Source organism: Theropithecus gelada, chromosome 6 (assembly GCF_003255815.1).
Source record: "Theropithecus gelada isolate Dixy chromosome 6, Tgel_1.0, whole genome shotgun sequence".
Classification (NCBI taxonomy): Eukaryota; Metazoa; Chordata; class Mammalia; order Primates; family Cercopithecidae; genus Theropithecus; species Theropithecus gelada.
Window position 1 is genome coordinate 123,100,940 of NC_037673.1, and position 25,939 is coordinate 123,126,878.

Sequence of the window (25,939 nt, forward strand, 5' to 3'; positions counted from 1 at the left end):
TGAGCGGGAAGTTTAGGCCCCTACAGCTCCAAAATGACTTCGGTTCTGCATAGGGCACAAGGACCTAAAATCTAAGTTTTCATTTTAAAGGCACCCTACACGAGAAAACTTGTACTGTGGAGCTTCAAAATCTCCCACTCTGTACTACCTCCTCCAGCGCCAGCGGGGACTCGGTAGGTCAGTGCCCGCCCGGCCTCCTCGAGCGAACCCCGGCGGCTGCAGAGATTTCTTAAGCGCCCGCATACCTCTCCCCGGCCTCCCCAGCTTCCATTATACACGCCCTCGTTTTCCTCGCGGAGCCCCAGCTCTTTCAGCCACGCATACTGGGGTTGATTGATGAGGAGAGTGGACATGAAGGCGGCAGGCCTGCTCCAAGGTCCGGGGAGCTTGCTGGTCTTTGCAGCGTGCACACACAGCGCGCGGGGTAGGCGCCACATACTGAGCTCAGAATTCGGAAGAAGCCTAAGGCCGGTCGAGTTGCTGAAATAGAGCCCCGCCCCCCGCCCGAGAGAACCCATTGGGCAGACCCGATCCCTCCCACAGGGTACGACCCCGCCACCGCCCCGTCGGCCCCTAGTCTTCCGGAGATGCCTGCGGCTGAATCCTGCCTGGAACAATGGGAGTGCCATAGGGAGGAGTGGGCTGCTGCCATCTGGTGAAAGACTCCGGGAGCCACGGCTCCAGCTAGGAATTCTTTTCAGCAAAATATTGGCGCTGAAGTATAGCAGGCTATAGCAGGGGTTCTGAAACTGTAAAATGCATGAAGTTACCCGGTGGTCGTGGTGAATGCTCATTCTGATTCAGTAAGTCTGGGCTAGGGTCGGAGAGCTGACATTCCTAACCAGCTCCTTAGCGATGGCGATGCCTCTGGTCCCTGGAGTAGCCAAGGGAGGGTTTGTATTGAGGGGCGGGGGAAGGGTTGTTTGTTTTCACTGTTTTGGTAAATTACAAATGAAAGATTTGTAATTAATGATAAATATTAGATTGTTGCATTTCCTCTATAAATACCCTGCCTAGGTATATTCTTACTTTATTTTTTATTTATTTATTTATTTTGGTTTTTTGGAGACGGAGTTTCGATCTTGTTGCCCGAACTAGAGTGCAATGGCGCGATCTCGGCTCACTGCAACCTCCGCCTCCCGGGTTCAAGCGCATTCTCCTGCCTCAGCCTCCCGAGTAGCTGCGATTACAGGTGTGTGCCACCACACCCAGCTAATTTTTTTGTATTTTTAGTAGAAACGGGGTTTCACCAGACTGGTCTGGAACTCCTGACCTCTGATCTGCCCACCTCAGTCTCTCAAAGTCCTGGGATTACAGGTGTGAGCCACTGCATCCGTCCTATTCTTGCTTTTTTTTTTTTCTTTTTTTTAGAGGGAGTCTTGCACTGTCCCTGGGGCTGGAGTCCAATGGCTCAATCTCAGCTCACTGCCACCTCCACCTTCTGGGTTCAGGCGATTCTCCTGCCTCAGCCTCCTGCGTAGCTGGGATTTCAGGCGCCCACTACCACACTTGGCCAATTTTTTGTATTTTGAATATTGAGGGGGTTTCACTATGTTGGCTAGACTGGTCTCGAACTCCTGACCTTGTGATCCACCCACCTCAGCCTCCCAAAGTGCTGGGATTACAGGTATGAGCCACGGCACCCGGCTCTTACTTTTAAAGAATAAAGACAGTTTTGATCAATTTCTTTCATTCTCCATTTCTTCTGTCTTCCTACACTATCCTTTCACTCATGCATGCCCCATCTCATTTCACAATAACTGGGCCAACCCTATAAGATGGAAATACTAATATCTCAATTGGCATTATTTGAACATGAGTTTAAAATATGCTTGCCCATGCTAGAGTGCCGTGGCAAGATCATGGCTTACTGAAGCCTCAACCTCCAGGGCTCTAGTGATCCTCCTACCTCAACCTCCTGAGTCGCTGGGACTACAGGCATGCTACCATACCCAGCTAATTTTTGTGGGTTTTTTGTAAAGACGGGTTTCCCCCATGTTGCCCAGGCTGGTCTGCACCTCTTGGCTCAAGGGATCTGCCCACCTCGGCCTCCCAAACTGCTGGGATTACAGGCTTGAGCCACCGGCCTCCCAAACTGCTGGGATTACAGGCTTGAGCCACCACTCCTGGCCCCTTTCATCTCTGCATTCAAGCATGAGCTTTATCTCTTCCACCCTTATAATAAAAATGATTTGAACAAACACTCTGCATGTATCAAGCAGCTACCAGAAACTACAGTTAGTACTAGGCATACATGCAAGATGCTTCCTTTTGTAAATGCTACGGTTTTTTCCTATTAGGGCAAGGACCATCTCTGACTCGTCCTTGCATTGCTCCACAGTTCCTAGCATTGCTCCAAGTTTATGCTCACTTATATGAGTGTATGAACAAATGAACCAATGAATAACACCTTCGAAGGAGTAGCAATGCCCTATCTGACATCGGTAATCTCTATCAACAACCCTGCTGCTGTCTTCCATCTACACGTAGGACCACAGTGCTAATTTTTCTAATTTTAATTCTCAGACTTCTTTTGTGTGTGTTTTGTTTTGTTTTGTTTTTTGAGGCAGAGTCTCACTCTGTCCCCAGGTTGGAGTACAGTGGCGCAATCTCAGCTCACCACAACCTCCACCTCCCAAGTTCAAGTGATTCTCCTGCCTCAGCCTCCTGAGTAGCTGGGACTACAGGTACGCACCATCACACCCAGCTAATTTTTGTATTTTTAGTAGAGACAGGGTTTCACCATGTTGGCCAGGATGGTCTCGATTTCCTGACCTTGTGATCCACCCACCTCAGCCTCCCAAAGTGCTGGGATTACAGGCATTAGCCACCGCACCCAGCTAATTCTCAGACATTTTAACTGACTCTCATCACTTTCTATCAGCCAACAAGATTCTTTGTCTGCATATCCCAAAACCACATTATTTATTCTTTTCTCTTCCATTCACTTCCACAAAATTAAAACACATAGACAGATGCACTGAGGATTAGGAGCAATACATAGTGTTCTCAAGGAGTGTTGGCTTCCCTCTCTTCAAGTCAAGAAGAGAAGTGTGGCCATCCTTCTAAACCAATTCTGGCTGGCTGGGCACAGTGGCTCATACCTGTGATCCCAGAACTTTGGGAGGCCAAGGTGGAAGGATCACTTAGTGATCAAGAGTTCGAGACCAGCCTGGCCAACACGGTGAAACCCCATCTCTACTAAAAATACAAAAATTTGCCAGATGTGGTGGTGCACATCTGAAGGCCCAGCTACTTGGGAGGTCAAGCCTGGAGAATCGCTTAAACCCAGGAGGTGGAGGTTGCAGAGCACCAAGATCGTGCCATTCCATTCCAGCCTGGGGGACAGAGCAAGACCCTGTCTCAAAAAATAACTAAATAAGCCGATTCTGGGAAAATAGGCACCAGCAACTGCTCACACTGAAAATAGGGATTGCATCCTTTTTCTACCTTGTTTTTTCAAAACTCCTGTTAGCCCTGCTTAACAGGAGTTCAGGAAAAATTAGAAATGATGAATTGTAATGAGGCTGAGCAGGAAGAGACAGAATTAAATGAATCATATATGAAAGCACTTTGAAAACTGCAAAGCCCTATAGAAATGAAAATGTAGTGGCTAAACTCAGGACACCTTAAAACAGTTCTGTATTAAAAGTGGCAGAGGAACCAGGTACTGTGGCTCACACCTGTAGTCCCAGCACTTTGGGAGACCAAGGAGGGCAAATCAAGAGTCAGGGCGATCAGGAGTTCGAGACCAGCCTGACCAACATGGTCAAGTGCCATCTCTACTAAAAATACAAAAATTAGCCGAGCCTGGTGGTGTATGCCTGTATTCCCAGCTATTTGGGAGACTGAGGGATGAGAATCACTGGAACCTGGGAGGCAGAGGCTGCAGTGAACCGAGATTTTGCCGCTGCACTCCAGCCTGGGAGACAGAGCAAACTTGTCTCAAAAAGAAGAAAGAAAGAATTTAATAGACAGGAGGCCACCCACGCCGTGTGGGAGACAGAGTTATTACTCAAATCAATCTCTTGGAGAATTCAGGGACTAGTGTTTTCCAAAGATAGTTTGGGGAAGGGATGGAATGGCTAAGCAATGGGTTCTTGCTGCTTACTGGCTGGGGATGCAGTCATTGGGGTGTGGGAAATTGTCCTCAAGCAGGTCAATAGCTTCTGTGTGGGACCACAGAAGCGGTTAGAGCTTCAGGTGGAACCACTGGTAGTCAGACATGCAAAATACCTGAAAAGATATCTCAAAATGCCAATCTTAGGGTCTACAATAGTGATGTTATCTGGAAGAGTAATTGGAAAAGTTGCGTACCTTGTGACCTCTGGGAGAATGACTGGCAACGGTTTATGTCTACACCTTAGCAGAATTCAGCCTCCTTTATCCTTCTACCCTGGTGATTTCTTATTAGCTTTACAAAGGCGGATGGCTTTTGGGGAAGGGTTATTATCATTTAAACTATAAACTAAATATCTCCCAAAGTTACACTGACTGGCCCAAGCCCAGGAATAATTAAGGGCAGCTTGAAGGCTAAAAGCAAAATAGGGGTTAGCTAGATCAGATCTCTCCCGCTGCCGTAATTTTCTCACTGTTACAATTTTTGCAAAGCCGATTCCAAGATAATCTTTAAAGAATGGGGTGGGTTGAGGGAAGGGCCTTCCAGGCCGAGTGAACAGCAAATGCAGAGGGCTTGCCTGAGGAACAACAGGTTCAGCGCGCCAGCGGCTGGGCAGGGGGACACACCAGGACCAGTGACCTGGTGCCCAGTCCACATAACCTTGTTTGCCATTGTAAAAAGTAAAATAGAGGTTCCTCCTCAAAGACTTTCCTCCCCATCTAATTAGGAATAAATAGTAACCTCTCTTAAAAGCAAAATTTATTCAAAGACCTGTGCTAACATTCTTAAATATCTGCTAGCTATAATAAAATAAACGTACTTTATGTTCTTAGCTCCCACAATTTAGCCTAAATATTTGCCCTGGCATGCTTATACTAGTCCAAGCAAGCATTAGGTCATAGCCTGTTCCTCTTCCTTATTTAAAAGTGTTTTTATCTTTCTCCACATTCCACAAGATATTTCTTCCTTCCTTTGTTCTCCTCTACCTTTGCCTCTTTTAAAAAGTTCCAAGTTGCTAGCCAATCCCGAGGAATACAAAATGTGAGGTCCTGTTCCAGCCAATAAAAACCAGCCACAGCAGTAAGGTAAACACCTCAGCTTATAAATGACCCTGTCTCCTTTGTTCAGTGTACTCTCCTGGCAAAACTGCTGGTGGGCGTACCCTTTCTGCAGAAAGTAAAAATGGCCTTACTCAATAAATTAATGTTCAAGTGCTATTTCTTTATGACACCGAAAAACAAACATTTCAAACACCATGCTGAGAACTCAGTCCTTGTTTTGGGGAGGGGTGCACTTGGAAGATTCCGGCTAAGGTACAATCGTCCCTCGGTATCTGCCAGTCATTGTTTTCAGGACCCCCACAGATACCAACATAGGCCATGCTCGAGCCCCTTATATTATGTGGTGGTGCACAGTGCGTCCTTCCCATCCGCAGGTTTGGCATCTGTGGATAGGGAGTGGATACAGAGGGCGGACTATACCGCTTGAAAGGCTTCCCTGGAAGCAATATGTAGAGTGGGTAGCGGAGGAGCAAGAATGGAAGCAGGGAGGCTTGTCCAGAGCATACAGGCGAAGGATGTACGGCCAAGGGGGGAATCCCAGACGACCGCGATTCGTGACATATTTTTGTTTGCACGAAAATAAAGTTTGAAAGAAAAGTGTTGGGGGAACAAGGGATTCATTTTCCCGCGGTAGTTGAAATGCAATGGCTACGCCTCAAGCCGCTGCAACATGCTGGCCTCCGTGCGGGGGCGCCCAAACAGGCGCGCCGCCGGGCCTTCCGGCCGCACTGCCGGAAGTGCTCTCCTGACCCTCCGCCGCGCAGCTCATCGCACCGCAGGAAGATGGCGTTGGAGGTCGGCGACATGGAAGATGGGCAGCTTTCCGACTCGGATTCCGACATGACGGTCGCACCCAGCGACAGGACGCTGCAATTGCCGGTGAGTGTGAAAGGAGGGTGGGTTATCGTGGCTGGGCGCGCCGAGCCTGGGCCGCGGGAAGCGCGCAGGCAGCGGTGAGGGTGAGGGGTGAGAGCTAGGAGCCCGGTCCGGACCGGGCTGCTGGGTCAGTGGCGGCAGAAAGGGCGAGCAGGCGTACCCCGGGCGGGCTCACGGAGCCCGGGCTGCAGGGGCTGGCAGCGAGGGGCTGAGGCGGCGGCAGCGGCTGGGTGTGCGAGCCCCAACCTGGCGGCTCCATGCGAGGCCGGGCGCGCGAGCGCTGGCGCCTCCTGGAGGCTGGCTTGGCGGCTGTCTCTTGGCGGTCTCACCTCCACCTACTGCTCTTTGTTTTTTTCTAAACTTAGGGCTTCCCCACTCCAGCGCCGCTAGGTGACCATTAAGGGGCAGATTTTGCCAGATGTATAGCATCTGGGGACATCGGCCTGAAACGGCCTGAAACAGCCTGTGGTGCTCCTTTTCTCCCTGAGACGGAGACTGAGGCCCAGGAATGAACTTTATCAGAGTTCACTTAAAGAGCTGGTTTTCCTTGTTTCCACCGAACCTAGCTTTGTCATGCGGTACCATGGCACTAGGTTTCTGTGCTAGCTTCTCTGGTTTTGTTTGTTGTTTTAAGACAGAGTCTCACTCTGTCACCCAGGCTGGAGTGCAGTGGCGCAGTCTTGGCTCACTGCAACCTCCGCCTCCCGGGTGCAAGCGATTCTCCTGCCTCAGCCTCCCGAGTAGCTGGGATTACAGGGGCCTGCGGCCACGCCCGGCTAATTTTTATATTTTTGGTAGACACGGAGTTTCACCATGTTGGCCAGGCTGGTCTCAAACTCCTGCCTCACGTGATCCACCCGCCTTGGGCTCCTAAAGTGTTGGAATTACAGGCGTGAGCCACCGCGCCCAGCCTAGTTTTTGTATTTTTATTAGAGACGGGGGTTCTCCATGTTGGCCAGGCTGGTCTTGAACTCCTCACCTCAAGTGATCCACCTGCCTCGGCCTCCCAAAGTGCTGGGATTAGAGGCGCGAGCCACCGTGCCGGGCCCAGCTTCCCTGCTTTCTAAACGGTAATTTGTCTTGACTGCCTTAGTAGGTAGCAACCTCTTTGAGGGGGCTTTGGTGCCAGATTGCCTGTGTTCAGATCCTGGGGCCACCGATGTGTGACGTACAGCAGGTTTATTTAGCCTCACTGCTTTTTGTCTCCATCTATGGAATTGGCATGATGTATCACTGATAGGCTTATTGCAAGGATTCTATGGAGCATACAGTGCGCGGTAATGCCTGAAAAGTGTTATCTCTGATCATTATTTGAAGATAGTGGGACATAAATCCTCCCTACTTGCATTTCCAGCGTAGTAGGAGTTTTAACAAATACAAATACTTGCTTTTGCATATAAATGTTTAGGAAGTTAGTACCAAGATATTTTGTTTTTCAATCTCAGGTTGTTTTTACATAAATTGACCCATGACTTGGTAAATAAACTTAATGCTGTGGACTGTGGGGTTTTAAAAATATGCCCAGGCCGGGTGCGGTGGCTCACGCCCGTAATCCCAGCACTTTGGGAGGCCGAGGCAGGTGGATCACGAGGTCAGACGATTGAGATCATCCTGGCTAACACAGTGAAACCCCGTCTCTACTAAAAATACAAAAAAATTAGCCGGGCGTGGTGGCAGGCGCCTGTAGTCCCAGCTACTCGGGAGGCTGAGGCAGGAGAATGGCCTGAACCCGGGAGACAAAGCTTGCAGTGAGCCAAGATCGCACCACTGCACTCCAGCCTGGGTGACAGTGCGAGACTCCCTCTAAAAAAAAAAAAAAAAATCATGCCCAGCCTAGGCAATATGGCAAAACCCCATCTCTACAAAAAATGCAAAAAAAAAAAAAATTAGCTGGTTATGGTGAGGGTTGCCTGTAGTCGCAGTCCCTCAGGAGGCTGAGGTAGGAGGATTGCTTGAACCTGGGAGGTTGAGGCTGCGATGAGCCATGATTGCTCCACTGCACTCCAGCCTGGGCCACAGAACAAAACTTTGTCTCAAAAAAAAAAAAGTAACAATTATTATGTATGTCATTTTAAAACATTCTGACAATAACTGAAAAGTTTGAAATCTTTTAAAGGTGACAAGAACTTTGGTAATATAGTAAAAGGATATCTTAGAACAAAGTGCTGCATTAGTTGTAAAGATAAGAATTTGTGGCTTTTAAATTGGCGAATTCCATGTGGAACTTAGAAAAGTAAGGATTTGATTGGTCTCAGACTTGTCTTTGAAGATCAGTTCCTTTTGGAATGGCGCAGTTGAATCTCTAAATTTTTAAAAATTAGGTAGGTGGAGTTTATGTGTTTTGTGAAATGGATTGTGTTTCTTTTCACTTGCAGAAAGTGCTAGGTGGCGACAGTGCTATGAGGGCCTTCCAGAACACAGCAACGACATGTGCGCCAGTATCACATTATCGAGCTGTTGAAAGCGTGGATTCGAGTGAAGAGAGTTTTTCTGATTCAGATGATGATAGCTGTCTTTGGAAACGCAAACGACAGAAATGTTTTAACCCTCCTCCCAAACCAGAGCCTTTTCAGTTTGGCCAGAGCAGTCAGAAACCACCTGTTGCTGGAGGAAAGAAGATTAACAACATATGGGGTGCTGTGCTGCAGGAACAGAATCAAGATGCAGTGGCCACTGAACTTGGTATCTTGGGAATGGAGGGCACTATTGACAGAAGCAGGCAGTCCGAGACCTACAATTATTTGCTTGCTAAGAAACTTAGGAGGGAATCTCAAGAGCATACAAAAGATCTAGACAAGGAACTAGATGAATATATGCACGGTGGCAAAAAAATGGGATCAAAGGAAGAGGAAAATGGGCAAGGTCATCTCAAAAGGAAACGACCTGTCAAAGACAGGCTGGGGAACAGACCAGAAATGAACTATAAAGGTCGATATGAGATCACAGAGGAAGATTCTCAAGAGAAAGTGGCTGATGAAATTTCATTCAGGTGAGCATTTGAATTACAAATAAGTACTTGACCAGATGGCTTCTATTTACAGGAAATAAAATAAATGCCAAATACTTTAATGATATGTTCCCCCCTTTTTTTTTTTTTTTTGAGATTTTTTTTTCTTTTTCCTTTTTTCTTTTTTCTTTTTGTTTTTGTTTTTTTTTTTTTTTTTGAGACAGCGTCTTGCTCTGTCACCCATGCTGGAGTGCAGTTAGTTGCTCACTGCAACCTCCGCCTCCTGGCTCAAGGGATTCTCCCACCTCAGCCTCCTGAATAGCTGGGACCACAGACACGCACCCCCACACCCAACTATTCTTTGTATTTTTAGTAGAGACAGGGTCTTACCATGTTGTCCAAGCTACTCTCGAACTCCAGAGCTCAAGGGATCCACCCGCCTTCGCCTCTCAAAGTGCTGGGATTACAGGCGTGAGCCAAGAGCTGACCTAATTTATTTTTTTTGGAGGGGAGAGGATCTCACTCTGTTGCCCAGGTTGGAGTGCAGTGCTACAATCACACCTCACTGGAGCCTAGAATTCTTGGGCTGAAGGGATTCTTCCACCTCAGCTTCCTAAGTAGCTGGGACTACAGACTCAGGCCATGATGCCTGGCTAATTTAAAAAAAAGATGGCCAGGCACGGTGGCTCACGCTTGTAATCCCAGCACTTTGGGAGGCCAAGGTGGGCGGATCATGAGGTCAGGAGTTTGAGACCAGCCTGGCCAAAACAGTGAAACCCCATCTCTACTAAAAATACAAAAATTAGCTGGGCATGGTGGTGGACACCTATAATCCCAGCTACTTGGGAGGCTGAGGCAGGAGAATCGCTTGAACCTGGGAGGCAGAGGTTGCAGTGAGTCGAGATTGTACCACTGCACTCCAGGCTAGGCAACAGAGCTAGCCTCCATCTCAAAAAAAAAAAAAAAATTAGGAGTTTCACTATGTTGCCCAGGCTGGTGTCAAACTCCTGGGTGCAAGCAGTCCTCCCACATTGGTCTCCCAAAGTGCTGGGATTATATGCATGAGCCACTGCACTGTCCGCAGATTTTTTTGTTTTTGTTTTTTAAGAGACGATCTTGCTCTGGTCACTCAACTGGAGTGCAGTAGCACAATCATAGCTCACTGAAGCTGAACTCCTGGGCTCAAGCAATCCTGCCTCAGCTTTCCAGATTGCTGGGATTATAGGTATGAGCCACTGTGCCTGACTCTTTTTGAGGCTTTTTCTTTAAGGAACTGGGGTAATTTGGTTATATGAATACATTTGTATTGTATTTTTCAGTTTGTTTTTTTGGTTTGTTTTTTTAGACAGTCTTGTTCTGTCACCCAGGCTGGAGTGCAGTGGTGTTATCTTGGCTCACTGCAACCTCCCCTCCCGAGTTCAAGCAATTCTCGTGTCTCAGCTACCTGGGTAACCTGGATTATAGGCATTCACCACCACATTCAAATACATTTTTTTTGTTTTGTTTTTGTTTTTTGTATTTTTAGTAGAGATGGGGTTTCAGTATGTTGGCCGGGCTGGTCTTGAACTCCTGGCTTCAAGTGATTTGCCTGCCTTGGCCTCCCAGAGTGCTGGGATTACAGGCGTGAGCTGCACACCAGCTGTATTTTCTTAAATTTGGACAAGCCTGATAGAATAATTTTGCAGACTTTTATGAACTGTTAAGCAACTCGTTGCATTTAGTGCCATAGAGCTTTTTAAATAAAGCATATCTTTTTAAATCATGAGTTGTTTTTGTTTGTTTAGTGTTTTCAAGAAATTGTCCCTTTTTTCTTAACTTTGAGGTATAATTTACAGATAATAATATTCACCCATTTCTAGTGTTAATTTTTTTAGGAAACATATCAAGTTGTATAACCATCACCTCTGAAACATTTCCGTCACCCAGTAAGATCCCTTATGTCCCCATGCCAATTTACAGTTAATCCCTGTTCTCATCCCAGATAACTGCTAATCTACTTTCTATCTGTATAAATTTGCCTTTTCTGGTATTTCATATAAATGGTGTCATGTAGTATGTAATCTCGTGCTTTGCTTCTGTCACCTAATGTTATGTTTTTGTTTTTTTGTTTTGTGTGTGTGTGTGTGTGGTTTGTTTGAGACAGTGTCACACTGTTGCCCAGGCTGGAGTGCAGTGTCAGGATCTCAGCTCACTGCAACCTCCGCCTCCCGGGTTGAAGCAATTCTTGTGCCTCAGCCTCGTGAGTAGCTGGGATTACAGGCATGTGCTACAACACCCAGCTAATTTTTATATTTCTTAGTAGAGACAGGGTTTTGACATGTTGGCCAGGCTGGTCTCAAACTGCAGACCTCAGGTCATCTGCCCACCTTGGCCTCCCAAAGTGGTGGGATTAGAGGCGTGAGCCACTGTGACTGGTCAGTGTTATGTTTTTGAGATTGATCCGTGGTGTAGCAGGAGTCAATACATTTTTATTGTGTGTGTATATATGCATATATTCATATTGATTATTCTACTTTTTGGCTATTATGAATAATGCTGTTATGAACCTTCACATCCAGATCTTTAAACATATATTTTCATATCTTTGTTTTGTTTTGTTTTAGATGGAGTCTCACTCTGTTGCCCAGGTTGGAGTGCAGTGGCACGATCTCAGCTCACTGCAACCTCCACCTCCTGGGTTCAACCAATTCTCCTGCCTCAGCTTCCCTAATAGCTGGGATTAGAGGCGTGCGCCACCACGCCCAGCTAATTTTTTTTTTTTTTTTTTTTTTTTTTTTGTATTTTTAGTAGAGACAGGGTTTCACCATGTTGACCAGGCTGGTCTCAAACTTCTAACCTCAGATGATCCACCCTCTTCAGCCTCCCAAAGTGTTGGGATTGCAGGCGTGAGCCACCTCGCCTGGCCATATTTTCATTTCTTTTGGGTAAATGTCCAGAAGTAGAATTGCTTGGTGTATGGTAAATTTACAATTCATGTATTTTTACCAAGTTCACATTTTGAATTAACATTTTCATTAGCTCTAAATCACTAATGAACAGTGTCACAAATTTGAAAACAGGTATGGTTCAAGAGTAATGCAGCTGGTAGGAAAACAAGTATTTACTTTCCAGGCAAACCTATCTGAACACCAGTACTTGATTTTTAAAATACTAGGGAAGTTTGGAATTTGAGTGCTGGAAAGGAACTTAGAGATGTTGTAAACCAAAACCTTCATTTTACAGATTAATATTAGACCTGGAACTAAACCCTGATCCTCGTGTTCCTAGTCTATCTCTCTTTCCACAAAAATACACTGCCTCCCGTTGAGAAGAAACAAAGAATGCCAAGTCTGAATTCTTTTTTTTTTTTTTTTTTTTTTTGAGATGGAGTTTCGCTCTTGTTGCCCGGGCTGGAGTGCAGTGGTGCAATCTCAACTCACTGCAACCTCTGCCTCAGGGTTCAAGCAGTTCTCCTGCCTCAGCCTCCCGAGTAGCTGGGATTACAGGCATGCGCCACCGCACCCAGCTAATTTTGTATTTTTTGTAGAGACAGGGTTTCTCCACGTTAGGCTGTTCTCTCAAACTCCCGACCTCAGGTGATCCGCCCACCTCAGCCTCCCAAAGTGCTGGGATTACAGGCATGAGCCATGGCACCCAGCTGAATTCTTGATCTGTTGAGAGTGTGAGCTTTGACACTGGAAGAATTACTTAGGCTACCTATGTTTCTAAAATCTCAATGACAAAATGAAAATGTACATTCTTTTTTTTTTTTTTCGAGATGGAGTTTTGCTCTTGTTCCCCAGGCTGGAGTGCAATGGTGCGATCTCAGCTCACCGCAACCTCCGCCTCCCAGGTTCAAGCAATTCTGCCTCAGCCTCCCGAGTAGCTGGGATTACAGGCACGCGCCACCAGGCCTGGCTACTTTTTTTTGTATTTTTAGTGGAGACGGGGTTACTCCATGTTGGTCAGGCTGGTCTCGAACTCCCGACCTCAGATATCTGCCCAGCTCGGCCTCCCAAAGTGCTGGGATTACAGGCGTGAGCCACCGTGCCTGGCCGGTATCTTGTACATTCTTGAGAGAATCAACTGGCATATTGCATGTAAGATTCTTAGGATTATGCTTACTGTAATAATAATGAGCCATCAGTAAATATTAGCTATTTCTATTTTTTGTTCTGAGGCAGGGAGTCTATGAGGGAAAGGTCCTATCCCATTGTAAAGCTCCAGCCATCTCTGGAGTTAGAGAGCCTTAGCTTTTAGGCATAATAATTGAAAGCGTATATGTCTGTCATTTATTTTGACAATAGTGGACTGGCTTTATCTTCTTTTGCATTCGGGCCTGCATTCGTCGTGCTGTATGTGCATTTTGAAATATACTGCAATACAGTATGGCAAATAAAGAAGCCAAATATGAGAGTTTAGATGGAAACTTGAGGTTACCATCTCCTGTGACCAAAGATTAGGAATGTTTACATGTCAGTGATTCCAAGATTAAATATTGAAGATTTAGGAAACCAGGTGTTGCTGGAATCAGATTTTATTCTAGCTGGGGACTAAGCTGGAGACTCAGGTAGATTTCTTCAACTTTGTACAACAAACAGAGGTTAATTTTACTTATTTGTTTCTCATCAGGTTACAGGAACCAAAGAAAGACCTGATAGCTCGAGTAGTGAGGATTATTGGGAACAAAAAGGCAATTGAACTTCTGATGGAAACTGCTGAAGTTGAACAAAATGGTGGTCTCTTTATAATGGTAAGACTGCTTAACCATTTTTGTTTTTGTATTGTTTATCCTGTGGTTTTGTTTTTGTTTTTGATTACAAATTTAACTTGGTCTTTGTTGGATCTCTGATTTATCATGCCTTGTTACAGTATGTTTGAGGTTTTTAAACTATTATCAACAGTGAAGACTGGGTTTTAAAAAAAAAAAAAATCAGTGGCTGGGCGCAGTGGCTCACGCCTGTAATCTCAGCACTTTGGGAGGTTGAGGTGGGCCTATCATCTGAGTTTGGGAGTTCCGAGACCAGCCTGACCAACATGGAGAAACCCTGTCTCTACTAAAAATACAAAATTAGCCAAGCATGGTGGCGTATGCCTATACTCCCAGCTACTCAGGAGGCTGAGGCAGGAGAATCACTTGAATCCGGGAGGCCAGAGGTTGCGGTGAGCTAAGATGGTACCCTTGCACTCAAGCCTGGGCAACAGAAGCAAAACTCCGTCTGGAAAAAAAAAATTAATACAGTTATAGACTGTATTAATTATACTTTCCTGACAAAAGAAAACAGATAAATTGTAGCCTCTTACTGTATAGTCACCAAAACATTTCTTACATGATTCGTTAAAGGTAGGGGTTGAATTTTTTTTTAATTAATTTTTTGTTTTTTTTTTTTTTGAGAAGGAGTCTTGCTGTGTCACCCAGACGAGTGCAGTGGTTCAATCTTGGCTCACTGCAACCTCCGCCTCCCGGGTTCAAGCGATTCCCCTGCCTCAACCTCCCAAGTAGCTGAGATCACAGGCGTACACCACCACACCCGGCTAATATTTGTATTTTTAGTAGAGTTGGGGTTTCACCATGTTGGCCAGGCTGGTCTGAAACTCCTAACCTCAGGCAATCCACCCACCTCGGCCTCCCAGAGTGCTGGGATTATAGGCGTGAGCCACTGCACCCGGCCAAGGGGTTGAAATTTTAAGACAATAGAGTCTAGGGGAGCCTGGGAGCTCAGATATTGAGAATATGGGTTTTAGAGTTTAGGTACCCTTTTTTACTTCTAGATTTTCAGCATATTAATTGAAATTTGGCTAAATTGTTTGACTCCCTGGAGCCTCAGTCTCCTCAGCTGTAAAATGGAGATTAGTCCTACTTTGTAAGGAGTAGAGGAGATGATGCACGTAAAGTACTGACCACGGTGTCCAGCACTTTAGCAATGGTAAACAGAAGTATTCTTTTTGGTTCACTTAATTCATGCGTTCTTGAAAAAGAGGGCAAAAAAATAACTTTTTTTGTTTGTTTTTTGAGGCGGGGTCTCACTCTGTCAACCAGGCTGGAGTGCAGTGGTGCGATCTCAGCTCACTGCAACCTCCGCCTCTGGGTTCAAGCAATTCCCCTGCCTCAGCCTCCCGAGTGGCTGGGACTACAGGCATCTACCACCACGCTTGGCTAATTTTTGTATTTTAATAGAGGCAGGTTTTCACCGTGTTGCCTAGGCTGGTTGAGAACTCCTGAGCTCAGGCAATCCACCCGCCTCAGCCTCCCAAAGTGCTAGGATTACAGGCTTGAGCCACTGCGCCCGGCCAACACTTTTGTTATATGAGCACAGATAGATACACAGGAAAGCACAAATAGGTACACAGTATTTTTGTGTGTATTAAAATTTCCTGGGTGTAGGAATGAAAGCTGGGGGAAGTCTAAAAAGGGTCCTGGAGTAATAATGGGAGAAAAGTTTGAGAAGCACTTAACTGTTTCAGAATGACAGAAAGAGCTGCTGTGCCTAGGCCAGATCACGAGCACTGGCAGTTGTAGAAGGGTTTGGCACATCTCATTTAATTCAGCTTTCACCACCGGGTGAGGATGAAGGTTTGAATGACTTCCTTGTGTTTTTTACTGGTTAAGTCTGAATAGTATAATGACATCACAAGGGAGTAGATCAATATTGTGCTTTAAACATGGGGAGAAAGAAAACCCAGTTAAGATTGATAGCATTGGCTAAGGAAATAGCCTATGAACATAAATTACAGGAGTCAAAACAGAAGTTAGCAACAAAACAAATTATAATAATCACGAATGCAGTGCCATCCCTATTTGTGTCATTGTTAAAAGTACTTCAATTTTCATTCAGTTAAACACAGTTACAGATTTCATCAATGTTTTAATACTGTAGTAATAAAACTTTATATTCCAATGAGCTAATGCAGATTTACTGAATATTGGGAAGATGCAAGTTCAAATTTACTTTATTTTATTTTATTTTTTGAGACACAGTCTGGCTCTGTTGCCCAAGCTGGAGTGCAGTGGTGTGATCTTAGCTCACTGTAACCTCCCCCTCACAGGCTCAAGCCATCCCCCACTTCAGCCTCTGAGTAGCTCGGATTGCAGGTGCATGCCACTGCGCTTGGCTAATTTTTTTGTGTTTTTAATAGAGACGGAGTTTCATCATGTTGCCCAGGCTGGTTTTGAACTTGTGAGCTCAAGCAATCTGCCAGCCTCGGTCTCCCAAAGTGCTAGGATTACAGGTGTGAGCCACTATGTCTGGCCCCCAAATTTACTTCTTTGGATACATTCTGTCCTTGAATTTAGTGCTTTCTACATGCCAGGCACTGTTCTAGAGGAAGGAGCTTATGGTGTGGTTGGGGGAGAGGAAGACAGTCTATAAACAATAAGTATAACTTCAAGTACGTTAAAAACTGATACATTGACTGGACACACCTGTAATCCCAGCACTTTGGGAGGCCGAGGAGGGTAGATGGCTTGAGTACAGGAGTTCAAGACCAGCCTGGGCAGCACGGTGAAATCCTGTTTCTAAAAAAAAAAAAAAAATGAACATACATATATATATATATATATATATATATATATATATATATATATATAAAAGCTGGGCTTGGTAGCACATGTGTTTAGTCCCAGCTATCCAGGAGGCTGAGGTGAGAGGATCACTTGAACTTGGGAGGTCAAGGCTGCAATGAACCGTAATCATACCACTACACTCTAGCTTGGGTGACAGAGCGAGACCCTGTCTCAAAAAAAATAAAAAGTGATACATCCTATGGTAAAAGAAAGAAATCAGATGGAGCTATAGGGAGTAGTGGAGAGGGGGACGTTGCAGTTAAACTAGAGTGGTCTGGGTAGATGTTACTAAGAATGCGCCATTTGAACGAAGACTTGAGGTGAAGCAATGACTACTGCTGGAAGAATAGACCAAGTAGAAGTAACACCCATTGTAGAAGTGAAGGGTGCCCAGCAAGGCCAGAACTGGGGTGAAGTGAACAATTTACTTGCTTTAGGTGCAAAATTTGAGAGTGCCTTAAAAACTCAGTAATCAAAACAAATAATATTTGAATGTACCAATTTCAAAAATCAAAATTAATGCAAAAAATCCATAATGGACAAAATTTTAAAGACAGGCTCTTACCCTGAACTTGGCAAGGCTGCTCTTTCCACCCTAATCTCTACCTAGTTCCTGTCTGAACAAGGGGCCAGTGTGGCAGGAGCAGAGTTCATGAGAGAGTGAGTTGGGATATAAGGTTAGAGAGGTAATTGGGCCAGGTCTAGTGGGAACTTGTTTGCCATCTTAAGGAATTTGCCTTTTACTTTAAATGAGATAGTCCATAGAGGGTTTTGAATGATAAGAAATGCATTTCCTAGGCCGGGCGTGGTGGCTTATACCTGTAATCCCAACACTTTGGGAGGCTGAGGCGGGCGGATCACTTGAGGTTGGGAGCTCGAGACCAGCCTGACCAACATAGCGAAACCCCATCTCTATTAAAAATACACAAAAATTAACCGGGCATGGTGGTGTATTCCTGTAATCCCACCTACTCACAAGGCTGAGGCAGGAGAATCGTTTGAACCCAGGAGGTGGAGGTTGCCATGAACCGAGATCACGCCATTGCACTCCAGCCTGGGCAACAAGAGTGAAACTCAGTCTCAAAAAAAAAAGAAAAAGAAATGCATTTCCTTTCAGCTGCTGTTTTGAGGGATAAGAGTAGAAGCAGGAAATGCCATTCCAGGTGGGTCTGACCAGCATGGTAGCACTGGGGTGAAGGAAAAGTGGTCAGATTCTGAGTATATATGGAAGATACAGCCAACAGAATTTCCTAGTGGATTAGATGCAGGATGTAAGAAAAGGAAGAGTCAAGGATTACTCCAAGGTTTTTAGCCAGTTTAAAGAGCAATGTCCAAAAATTCACATTAGCTCCAGAGTCTCAAAAGTCTATTTAACATGAACATGGAAGGGTGTGTATAATGGATTGTTAAATGAAAAGACACAGATTACAAACCAATTGGCCAGGCGCAGTGGCTTACTCGCTTTGGGAGGCTGAGACGGGCATATCACCTGAGGTCAGGAGTTCGAGACGAGCCTGGCCAACAAGGTGAAACCCCATCTCTACTAAAAATACAAAATTAGCCTGATATGGTGGCATGTGCCTGTAATTCCAGCTGCTCAGGAGGCTGAGGCAGGAGCATCGCTTGAACCAGGGAGGTAGAGGTTACAGTGAGCAGAAATGTGCCACTGCATTCTAGCCCAGGCAACAAGAACATAACTGTCTCAAAAATAAATAAATAAATAAACAAACCAATTTATATAACAGAATCCCATTTGGGGTTGGGTTACAAATGTATGTGGCATACAAAAAAGTAAAAAGATGTCCAGGTGTGGTGGCTCACACCTGTAATTCTGAGACCAGCCTGGGTGACATGGTGAAACCTAATCACTACAAAAAAATACAAAAATTAGCTGGATGTTGTGGCAAGTGCTTGTAGTCCCAGCTACTCAGGAGGCTAAGGAGGTGGGAAGATCCCTTCAGCCCAGGAGGTCAAGCTGCAGTGAGGTATGATCACACCACTTCACTTCAGCCTGGGCGACGGAGTGAGACTGTGTCAAATAAAAGTAAAAAGATTATGTGTCGAAATGTTACAGTGATTACCTATGGGTAGTGGGATTATGGGTGCTTTTTTTTCTTTTTTCTTTCTTTTTTTTTTTTCTTTTTGATACAGGGTCTCACTCTGTCATCCACGCTGGAGTGCAGTGGCACAATCAGGTCACTGCAGCCTCAACCTCCCTGACTCAAGCAGTCCTCCCACCTCAGCCTTCCAAGTAGCTGGGACTGTAGGCTTGAGCCACCATGCCCAGCTAATTTTTGTATATTTTGTAGAGATGAGGTTTTACCATGTTGCCCAGGTTGGTCTCAAACTCCTACAAAAAAATATGTGTGTGAGTTTTTTGGTTTTTGTTTTTTGGTTTTTGTTTTTTTTTAGACAGAGTCTTGCTCTGTCATCCAGGGTGGAATGCAGTGGTGCCATCTCAGCTCACTGCAACCTCTGCCTCCCAGGTTCAAGCAATTCTGCCTCAACCTTCTTAGTAGCTGGGATTACAGGCATATCCTACCGTGCCCAGCTAATTTTGTATTTGTAGTAGAAACAGGGTTTCACCCTGTTGGCCAGGCTGGTCTCAAACTCCTGACCTCAAGTGATCCACCCGTCTTGGCCTTACCCAACCCACGAGCCACTGCGCCCGGCCACACGTGTGTATATGTACCTATTTCCTTATTTTTAAAAATTCAGTTGTTTGAATGGCAACCAGTTCACATGATAAAACATAAGAAAGAGTATCAAGGGCTGAAGGGAGGAGGCTGAGGAGAATTGATGTGTACAGAGTGTCAGATTTGCAAGATGAAACAGTTTTGGAGATCATTTTATAACAGTGTAAATATACTTTACTGCTGAATTGTACACTTAAAAATTGTGAAGACGGTAAAAATTTTTGTCATGTGTTTATTATCACAGTAAAAAATCAGAAGAGTAAAAGGTATGTAGTGAGAGGCTACCCGACCACATGTATCCTCTAGCCACTCAGACTCCTCCCCAACACACAGTATTATTTTTTTGAGATGGAGTCTCGCTCTGTCACCCAGGCTGGAGTGCAGTGGTGCGATCTCGGCTCACTGCAACCTCTGCCTCCCGGGTTCAAGCAATTCTCCTGCCTCAGCCTTCTAAGTAGCTGGGATTACAGGCACGCGCCACCATGGCCAGCTAATTTTTATATTTTTAGTAGAAGATGGGGTTTCACCATGATAGTCAGGCTGGTCTCAAACTCCTGACCTCATAATCTGCCCACCTTGGCCTCCCAAAGTGCTGGGATGACAGGCGTGAGCCACTGTGCATGGCTCCAACACACTTTTTTTTTTACACAGGTGGTCATATACTATACACACTATTCTATACCTTGCTTTTTTAACTTAATGTATCTTAGAAATCTTATGAAGTATATAAAGAGAGCCCCTCCATTCTTTTTTGCAGTTGCTAGCATTCCAGTGAATGGTTATATCATAATTTGTATTACTGTGTGTATATACACATACGTGCTCAGTTGATCTTCATTATTTGTAGATTTTATATTTTCAAATTTGCCTACTTGGTAAAAAGTTATTAACCTCAAAATTAATGCTAGTGGTTTCACAGTCGTTCACAGACGTGCAGTTTCTAAAAAAATTTGAGTTGTCCAACATGCACATGCTTAACTGACGTCGAACAAGGCAACACTCTGCCTTGTGTCAGCTTCCATACTATAAAATAAATAATACGTTTATCTTCTCCAATTTAAGATAGCATCTATATCATAGACTAAATACCAATATATATTTGGCCTTTATTCCTGGATTTTCTGTTTTGCTTCACTGATCATTCTAGATTTATTTTGGTACCATACAGTTTTAATTATGTAGGGTTTATGATGTGTTTTAACATCTAATAGAATATTCATGGTGGATGCGGTGGCTCGCAACTGTAATGCTAGCACTTTGGGAGGCCAAGGCGGGCAGATCACCTGAGGTCAGGAGTTCGAGACCAGGCTGGCCAACATGGCAATTTCTGTTTCTACTAAACATACAAAAATTCGCCAGGCATGGTCGTGAGTACCTGTAATCCCAGCTACTCAGGAGGCTGAGGCAGGAGAATCACTTGAACCCCGCGGGAGAGGCAGAGGCTACAGTGAGCCAAGATCACGCCACTTCACTCTAGCCTGAGCAAAAGAGTGAAACTCCGTCTCAAAAAAAAAAAAAAAAATTTACTGACTTAAGCAGGTGGCAGTTAAAAACAGAAAATCCAGTGATTTGTTAGGTCATTTGAGCTGAGTGGCCTATTTCTCTTTGTTACCATATAGATTTTTTAAATCACAGAATTTCAGAGTTAAAAAAGACCAAAGACCTTTGGCCTTCGTTTTATAGATGAAGAAACTGAAACTCATATTTCGGTAATTTACTGGTGTTATCTATTTCGTAAGAGTCAGAATCAGGACTGGACTTCAGATCTGGTATTCCTTCTATCTCCTTAATTGTGTCTCTGTTAAAAGATGCCTTGACCATTTATGGGAAGAGTATATGCACTTTAACTTTTCTGTTCCTTTTTGTAGAATGGTAGTCGAAGAAGAACACCAGGTGGAGTTTTTCTGAATCTCTTGAAAAACACTCCTAGTATCAGCGAGGAACAAATTAAGGTAATAATAATGTCCTCACCTCTTAAACTCCATCATAATTTGACTTGTAACTCACCCTCTAGCTTCATTTTCTATGAATATCCATTACCTGCTGTGCCTTCAGTGGGATTTTGTTACTGTCTTATTCTAAGGAACATTTGTGCCTTTTATTTTATTTATTTATTTATTTTTTTTGAGGTGGAGTCTCACTCTGTCACCCAGGCTGGAGTGCAGTGGCGTGATCTCAGCACCCTGCAACCTCTGCCTTCTGGGTTCAAGTGATTCTCGTGCCTCAGCCTCCCAGGTAGCTGGGATTACAAGCACATGCCACTATGCCCGGCTGATTTTTGTATTTTTAGTAGAGACAGAGTTTCACCATGTTGGCCAGGCTGGTCTCAAACTCCTGACCTCAAGCAGTCCGCCCATCTGGGCCTCCCAAAGTGCTGGGATTACAGGCGCCCAGCCAGCTTTTTATTTATTGTAGATACAGGGTCTTGGTATGTTGCCCAGGCTGGTCTTGTACATCTCAGCTCAAGTAATCCTCCTGTCCCAATCTCCCAAAGTGCTGCAATTACAGGCATGAACCGTTCTTACTTTACCTATACACTTTATTTATTTATTTATTTATTTATTTATTTAATCGTTTGAGACAGGGTCTAAGAATCTAGCTCTGTTGCCCAGGCTGGAGTGCAGTGGCACAATTTCTGTTCACTGCACAACCTCTGCCTCCTGGGCTCAAATGGTCCTCCCACTTCAGCCTCCAGAGTAACTGGGAGTAGAGGCATGCGCCACCACAACCAGCTAATTTTTGTATTTTTTTGTAGAGATGTTGTCCAGGCTGGTCTGGAACTCTGGGCTCTAGTGATCCACCCACCTCAGCCTCCCATAGTGTTGGGATTATAGACATGAGCCACTACGCCTGGCCTATACAGTCTTTTTCTGTTCCATGTGGAAATAAAACAAGCATCAAATGCTTAGTTCTAATTATTTGAACAAGCGTAAGGGCAGGCAGTGAGTCTGGAGTGAGTAGTACAGTTAGCACTTCAGCGTGGTGCTATCTCCCACCAAAAAAAAAAAAAGTATGTCCCAGTAATGACAATACCCTACATAACCGCAAGACCTGTTATCACTCCTAAGAGAAATAAAAACAGTTTCATAATATTCAATATCTAGGCCTTATTCCAATTTCGTAATTTGTCCCAAGAATATATTTTACGGCCAGGCGCGGTGGCTCAAGCCTGTAATCCCAGCACTTTGGGAGGCCGAGACGGGCGGATCACGAAGTCAGGAGATCGAGACCATCCTGGCTAACCCGGTGAAACTCCGTCTCTACTAAAAAAATACAAAAAACTAGCCGGGCAAGGTGGCAGGCGCCTGTAGTGGAGGCTGAGGCAGGAGAATGGCATAAACCCAGGAGGCGGAGCTTGCAGTGAGCTGAGATCCGGCCACTGCACTCCAGCCCAGGAGACAGAGCGAGACTCCGTCTCAAAAAAAAAAAAAAAGAATATATTTTACATACTTTCCTCCTAAGCAGGATACAGTCTAGGTTTCCATATTCCATTTGTTAAATCTCCTTTATTATATATTTTTAATTATTTTATTTTATTTTATTTTTTTGAGACAAAGTCTTACTCTGTTGCCCGAGCTGGAGTGCATCATCACGGCTCACTGCAGTCTTGACCTCCCTGGTCTTAGATGACCCTCAGCTTCCCAATTAGCTGGGACTACAGGCACGCACCACTATGGCCAGCTAATTTTTGTATTTTTTGTAGAGACGGAGTTTCACCATGTTGGCCAGGCTGGTCTTCAACTCCTGGGCTCAAGCAGTCCTCCCACCTTGGCCTCCCAAAGTGCTGGAATTACAGGTGTTAGCCACCTCGCCTGGCCCTCCTTTATTCTTTTTAACCCCACATTTTCCTTCATGATTTAGACCTTTTAAAGAGTTAAGGCCGGGCGCGGTGGCTCAAGCCTGTAATCCCAGCACTTTGGAAGGCTGAGACGGGCGGATCACGAGTTCAGGAGATCGAGACCATCCTGGCTAACACGGTGAAACCCCATCTCTACTAAAAAAATACAAAAAAACTAGCCGGGCAAGGTGGCAGGCGCCTGTAGTCCCAGCTACTCGGGACTGAGGCAGGAGAATGGCGTAAACCCGGGAGGCAGAGCTTGCAGTGAGCTGAGATCCGGCCACTGCACTCTGGCCTGGGCGACAGAGTGAGACTCCGTCTCAAAAAAAAAAAAAAAGTTAAAGATGGTGAGGTCAGGCATGGTGGCTCATGTTTGTAATTCCAGCACTTTGGGAGGCCGAGGTGGGCAGATCACTTGAGTTCAGGAGTTCAAGACCAGCCAGGCCAACATGGTGAAACCCTGACTCTACTCGAAATACAAAAATTAACCAGGCATGGTGGCGGACGCCTGTAGTCCCTGCTACTCGGGAGGCTAACGCAGGAGAATCACTTGAACCTGGGAGGTGGAGGTTGCAGTGAGCCAAGATCACACCACTGCACTCCAGCCTGGGTGACAGAGCAAGACTCTGTCTTTTTAAAAAGAAAAGGAAGAAGAAGAGTTACAGGTGGTTATCTTACAGAATATTTGGTTACTTTATTATATTCTGGTGATTGCCTCCTCCTGGCTTTGTTTAATTCATTCTTCTGTCTCCAGTATTATAAACTGGAAGGTGTAGACTCTCTAGTTTTTTGGGGTTTTTTTTCCCCCAAGACAGAGTTTCGCTCTGTCGCTGAGGCTGGAGTGCAGTTGCACGATCTCAGCTCACTGCAAGCTCCGCCTCCTGGGTTCACACCATTCTCCTGCCTCAGCCTCCTGTGTAGCTGGGACTACAGGCGCCCGCCACCACGCCCAGCTACTTTTTTTATTTTTAGTAGAAATGGGGTTTCACCGTGTTAGCCAGGATGGTCTCGATCTCCTGACCTCGTGATCCACCCGCTTCGGCCTCCCAAAGTGCTGGGATTACAGGCATGAGCCACCACGCCCAGAGACTTTAGTATTTTAAGTCATTTTTGTGTTATTGGGAATGTCTTTTATAGACATCTTTTAATTTGTTAATCAGAGAACATAATTTGTACTTAGCATTTATTCAAATACTAAAGATTGAGAACTAACCTCTTGCATAGGAAAGAGGTGGTACACCTCTAATGCAGCTGTTGTATTTGAGTAGCTCTGTGTTTTCCTTATGATAACAATGGTGATAAAGATTAATAAGAATGTGTCTTTTAGCCATACTGACTGTAATGCTAATGTGACAGATAAAGCCACTTACCTTGAGCTGGTCCAGGTAATTGTGTTTTGCATCTGCTCAGTGTTCTTTTTCCTTAAGTTTTCTGGCTGTTCACTTAACAGTCACTTTAAAAGAGTCTGCTATGTTGACATTCCTATAGGAAATGTTACTGTTACTGCAAATCTAAAATCTCTAGTATAGTAACTACTTTTTTCATTTCATTGTAACAACTGTTTCAGTAACATGATTTGTGACAATGTAAGTTTCCTTAGGAACACAACTGTTGAGTGGTAGCAAAGATTATACTCTAGTGTTCTCTCCCCTCACCCAAAATAATTCTTGACAAAAGTATGTACTTAAAAGATACCTTCTAAGTAACTAAACCTTGGACAAACAATATTCTCAGGCAGGAGAGAAGAAATACTGTAACATTTATTGATTTCCTCCCACTGGACCAGAGATTAATATTATGTAACTTAATCTTCACATTGTATCACTGTGGGTGTTACTTTGTTATGCAAATGAAGAATAATCAAAATTATATGCCTGAGATCACACAGACCACTCTGACTCCAAACCCATGCTGGAGTTACTTTCACTGTATTATGTCTTTGTAATTCAGTAATTCCAGCTCATTGAGGGAAAGGATTTTAATGCTAGAAAGTTTTTATGTTAAACTGCCAGAAACTTTGCATTATAATAAGAAAAAATAGAAACATTTGGAATATCTAATAATAGGGACATGTTGATTTACAAGGACATTCTTTTGTTTGTTTGTTTGTTTGTTTGTTTGTTTGTTTGTTTGAGATGGAGTCTCGCTCTGCCTCCCAGGCTGGAGTGCAGTGGCCGGATCTCGGCTCACTGCAAGCTCTGCCTCCCGGGTTCATGCCATTCTCCTGCCTCAGCAAGACGGAGTCTCACTCTGTCCCCTAGGCTGAATGAAGTGCAATGGCGCGATCTTGGCGCACTGCGTCCTCCGCCTCCCAGGTTCAAGCAGTTTTGTCACCTCGGCCTCTCGAGTAGCTGAGATTACAGGCATATCACCACACCCGGCTAATTTTTGTATTTTTAGTAGAGACGGGGTTTCACCATGTTGGCCAGACTTGTCCCAAATTCCTGACTTCAGGTGATCCACCCTCCTTGGCCTCCCAAAGTGCTGGGATTACAGGCGTGAGCCACTGCGCCTGGTCAAAAAATTCTTTTTAAAAAGAGACTGTTTCACTCTGTCACCCAGGTCTCACGCCGTGTTGCTCAGGGTGGTCTTGAACTCTGGGGCTCAAATGATGTTCATGCCTTGGCCTCTCAAAGTGCTGGGATTGCAGGTGTGAGCCACTGTACCCGGCAGTTTTGTTTTGAAGAGATAGATCTCCTGCTGTCACTCACACAGGAGTCCAGTGGCACTATCATAGCTCACTGTAGCCTCAAACTCCAGGGCTCAAGTGACCCTCTTGCCTCACCCTCCCAAGTAGCTGGGACTACAGGCACATGCCATCACTCTCGGCTTTTTTTTTTTTTTTTTTTTTTTTTTTT

The 25,939-nt window shown here is 44.9% G+C and overlaps 2 protein-coding genes across 3 annotated transcripts in view; one reads left to right on the forward strand and one right to left on the reverse strand.

Annotated features, from left to right (window-relative positions):
• ALDH7A1 (aldehyde dehydrogenase 7 family member A1) overlaps positions 1–969 on the reverse strand; it is a 53,403-nt gene extending 52,434 nt beyond the window's left edge. For both annotated transcript variants that reach the window (XM_025388074.1, XM_025388073.1), the window contains exon 1: positions 246–969. In XM_025388074.1, coding sequence (XP_025243859.1) covers positions 246–794 — 549 coding nt within the window. In that variant the 5' untranslated portion in view covers positions 795–969. The remainder of the gene's footprint in view (positions 1–245) is intronic.
• Positions 970–5,274: 4,305 nt separating this feature from the next.
• Positions 5,275–25,939, forward strand: part of PHAX (phosphorylated adaptor for RNA export) — a 26,716-nt gene continuing 6,051 nt past the window's right edge. The window contains exons 1-4 of the mRNA XM_025388075.1: positions 5,275–6,060; positions 8,433–9,046; positions 13,616–13,736; positions 21,112–21,195. Of these exons, the coding sequence (XP_025243860.1) occupies positions 5,821–6,060; positions 8,433–9,046; positions 13,616–13,736; positions 21,112–21,195 (1,059 nt within the window). The 5' untranslated portion in view covers positions 5,275–5,820. The remainder of the gene's footprint in view (positions 6,061–8,432; positions 9,047–13,615; positions 13,737–21,111; positions 21,196–25,939) is intronic.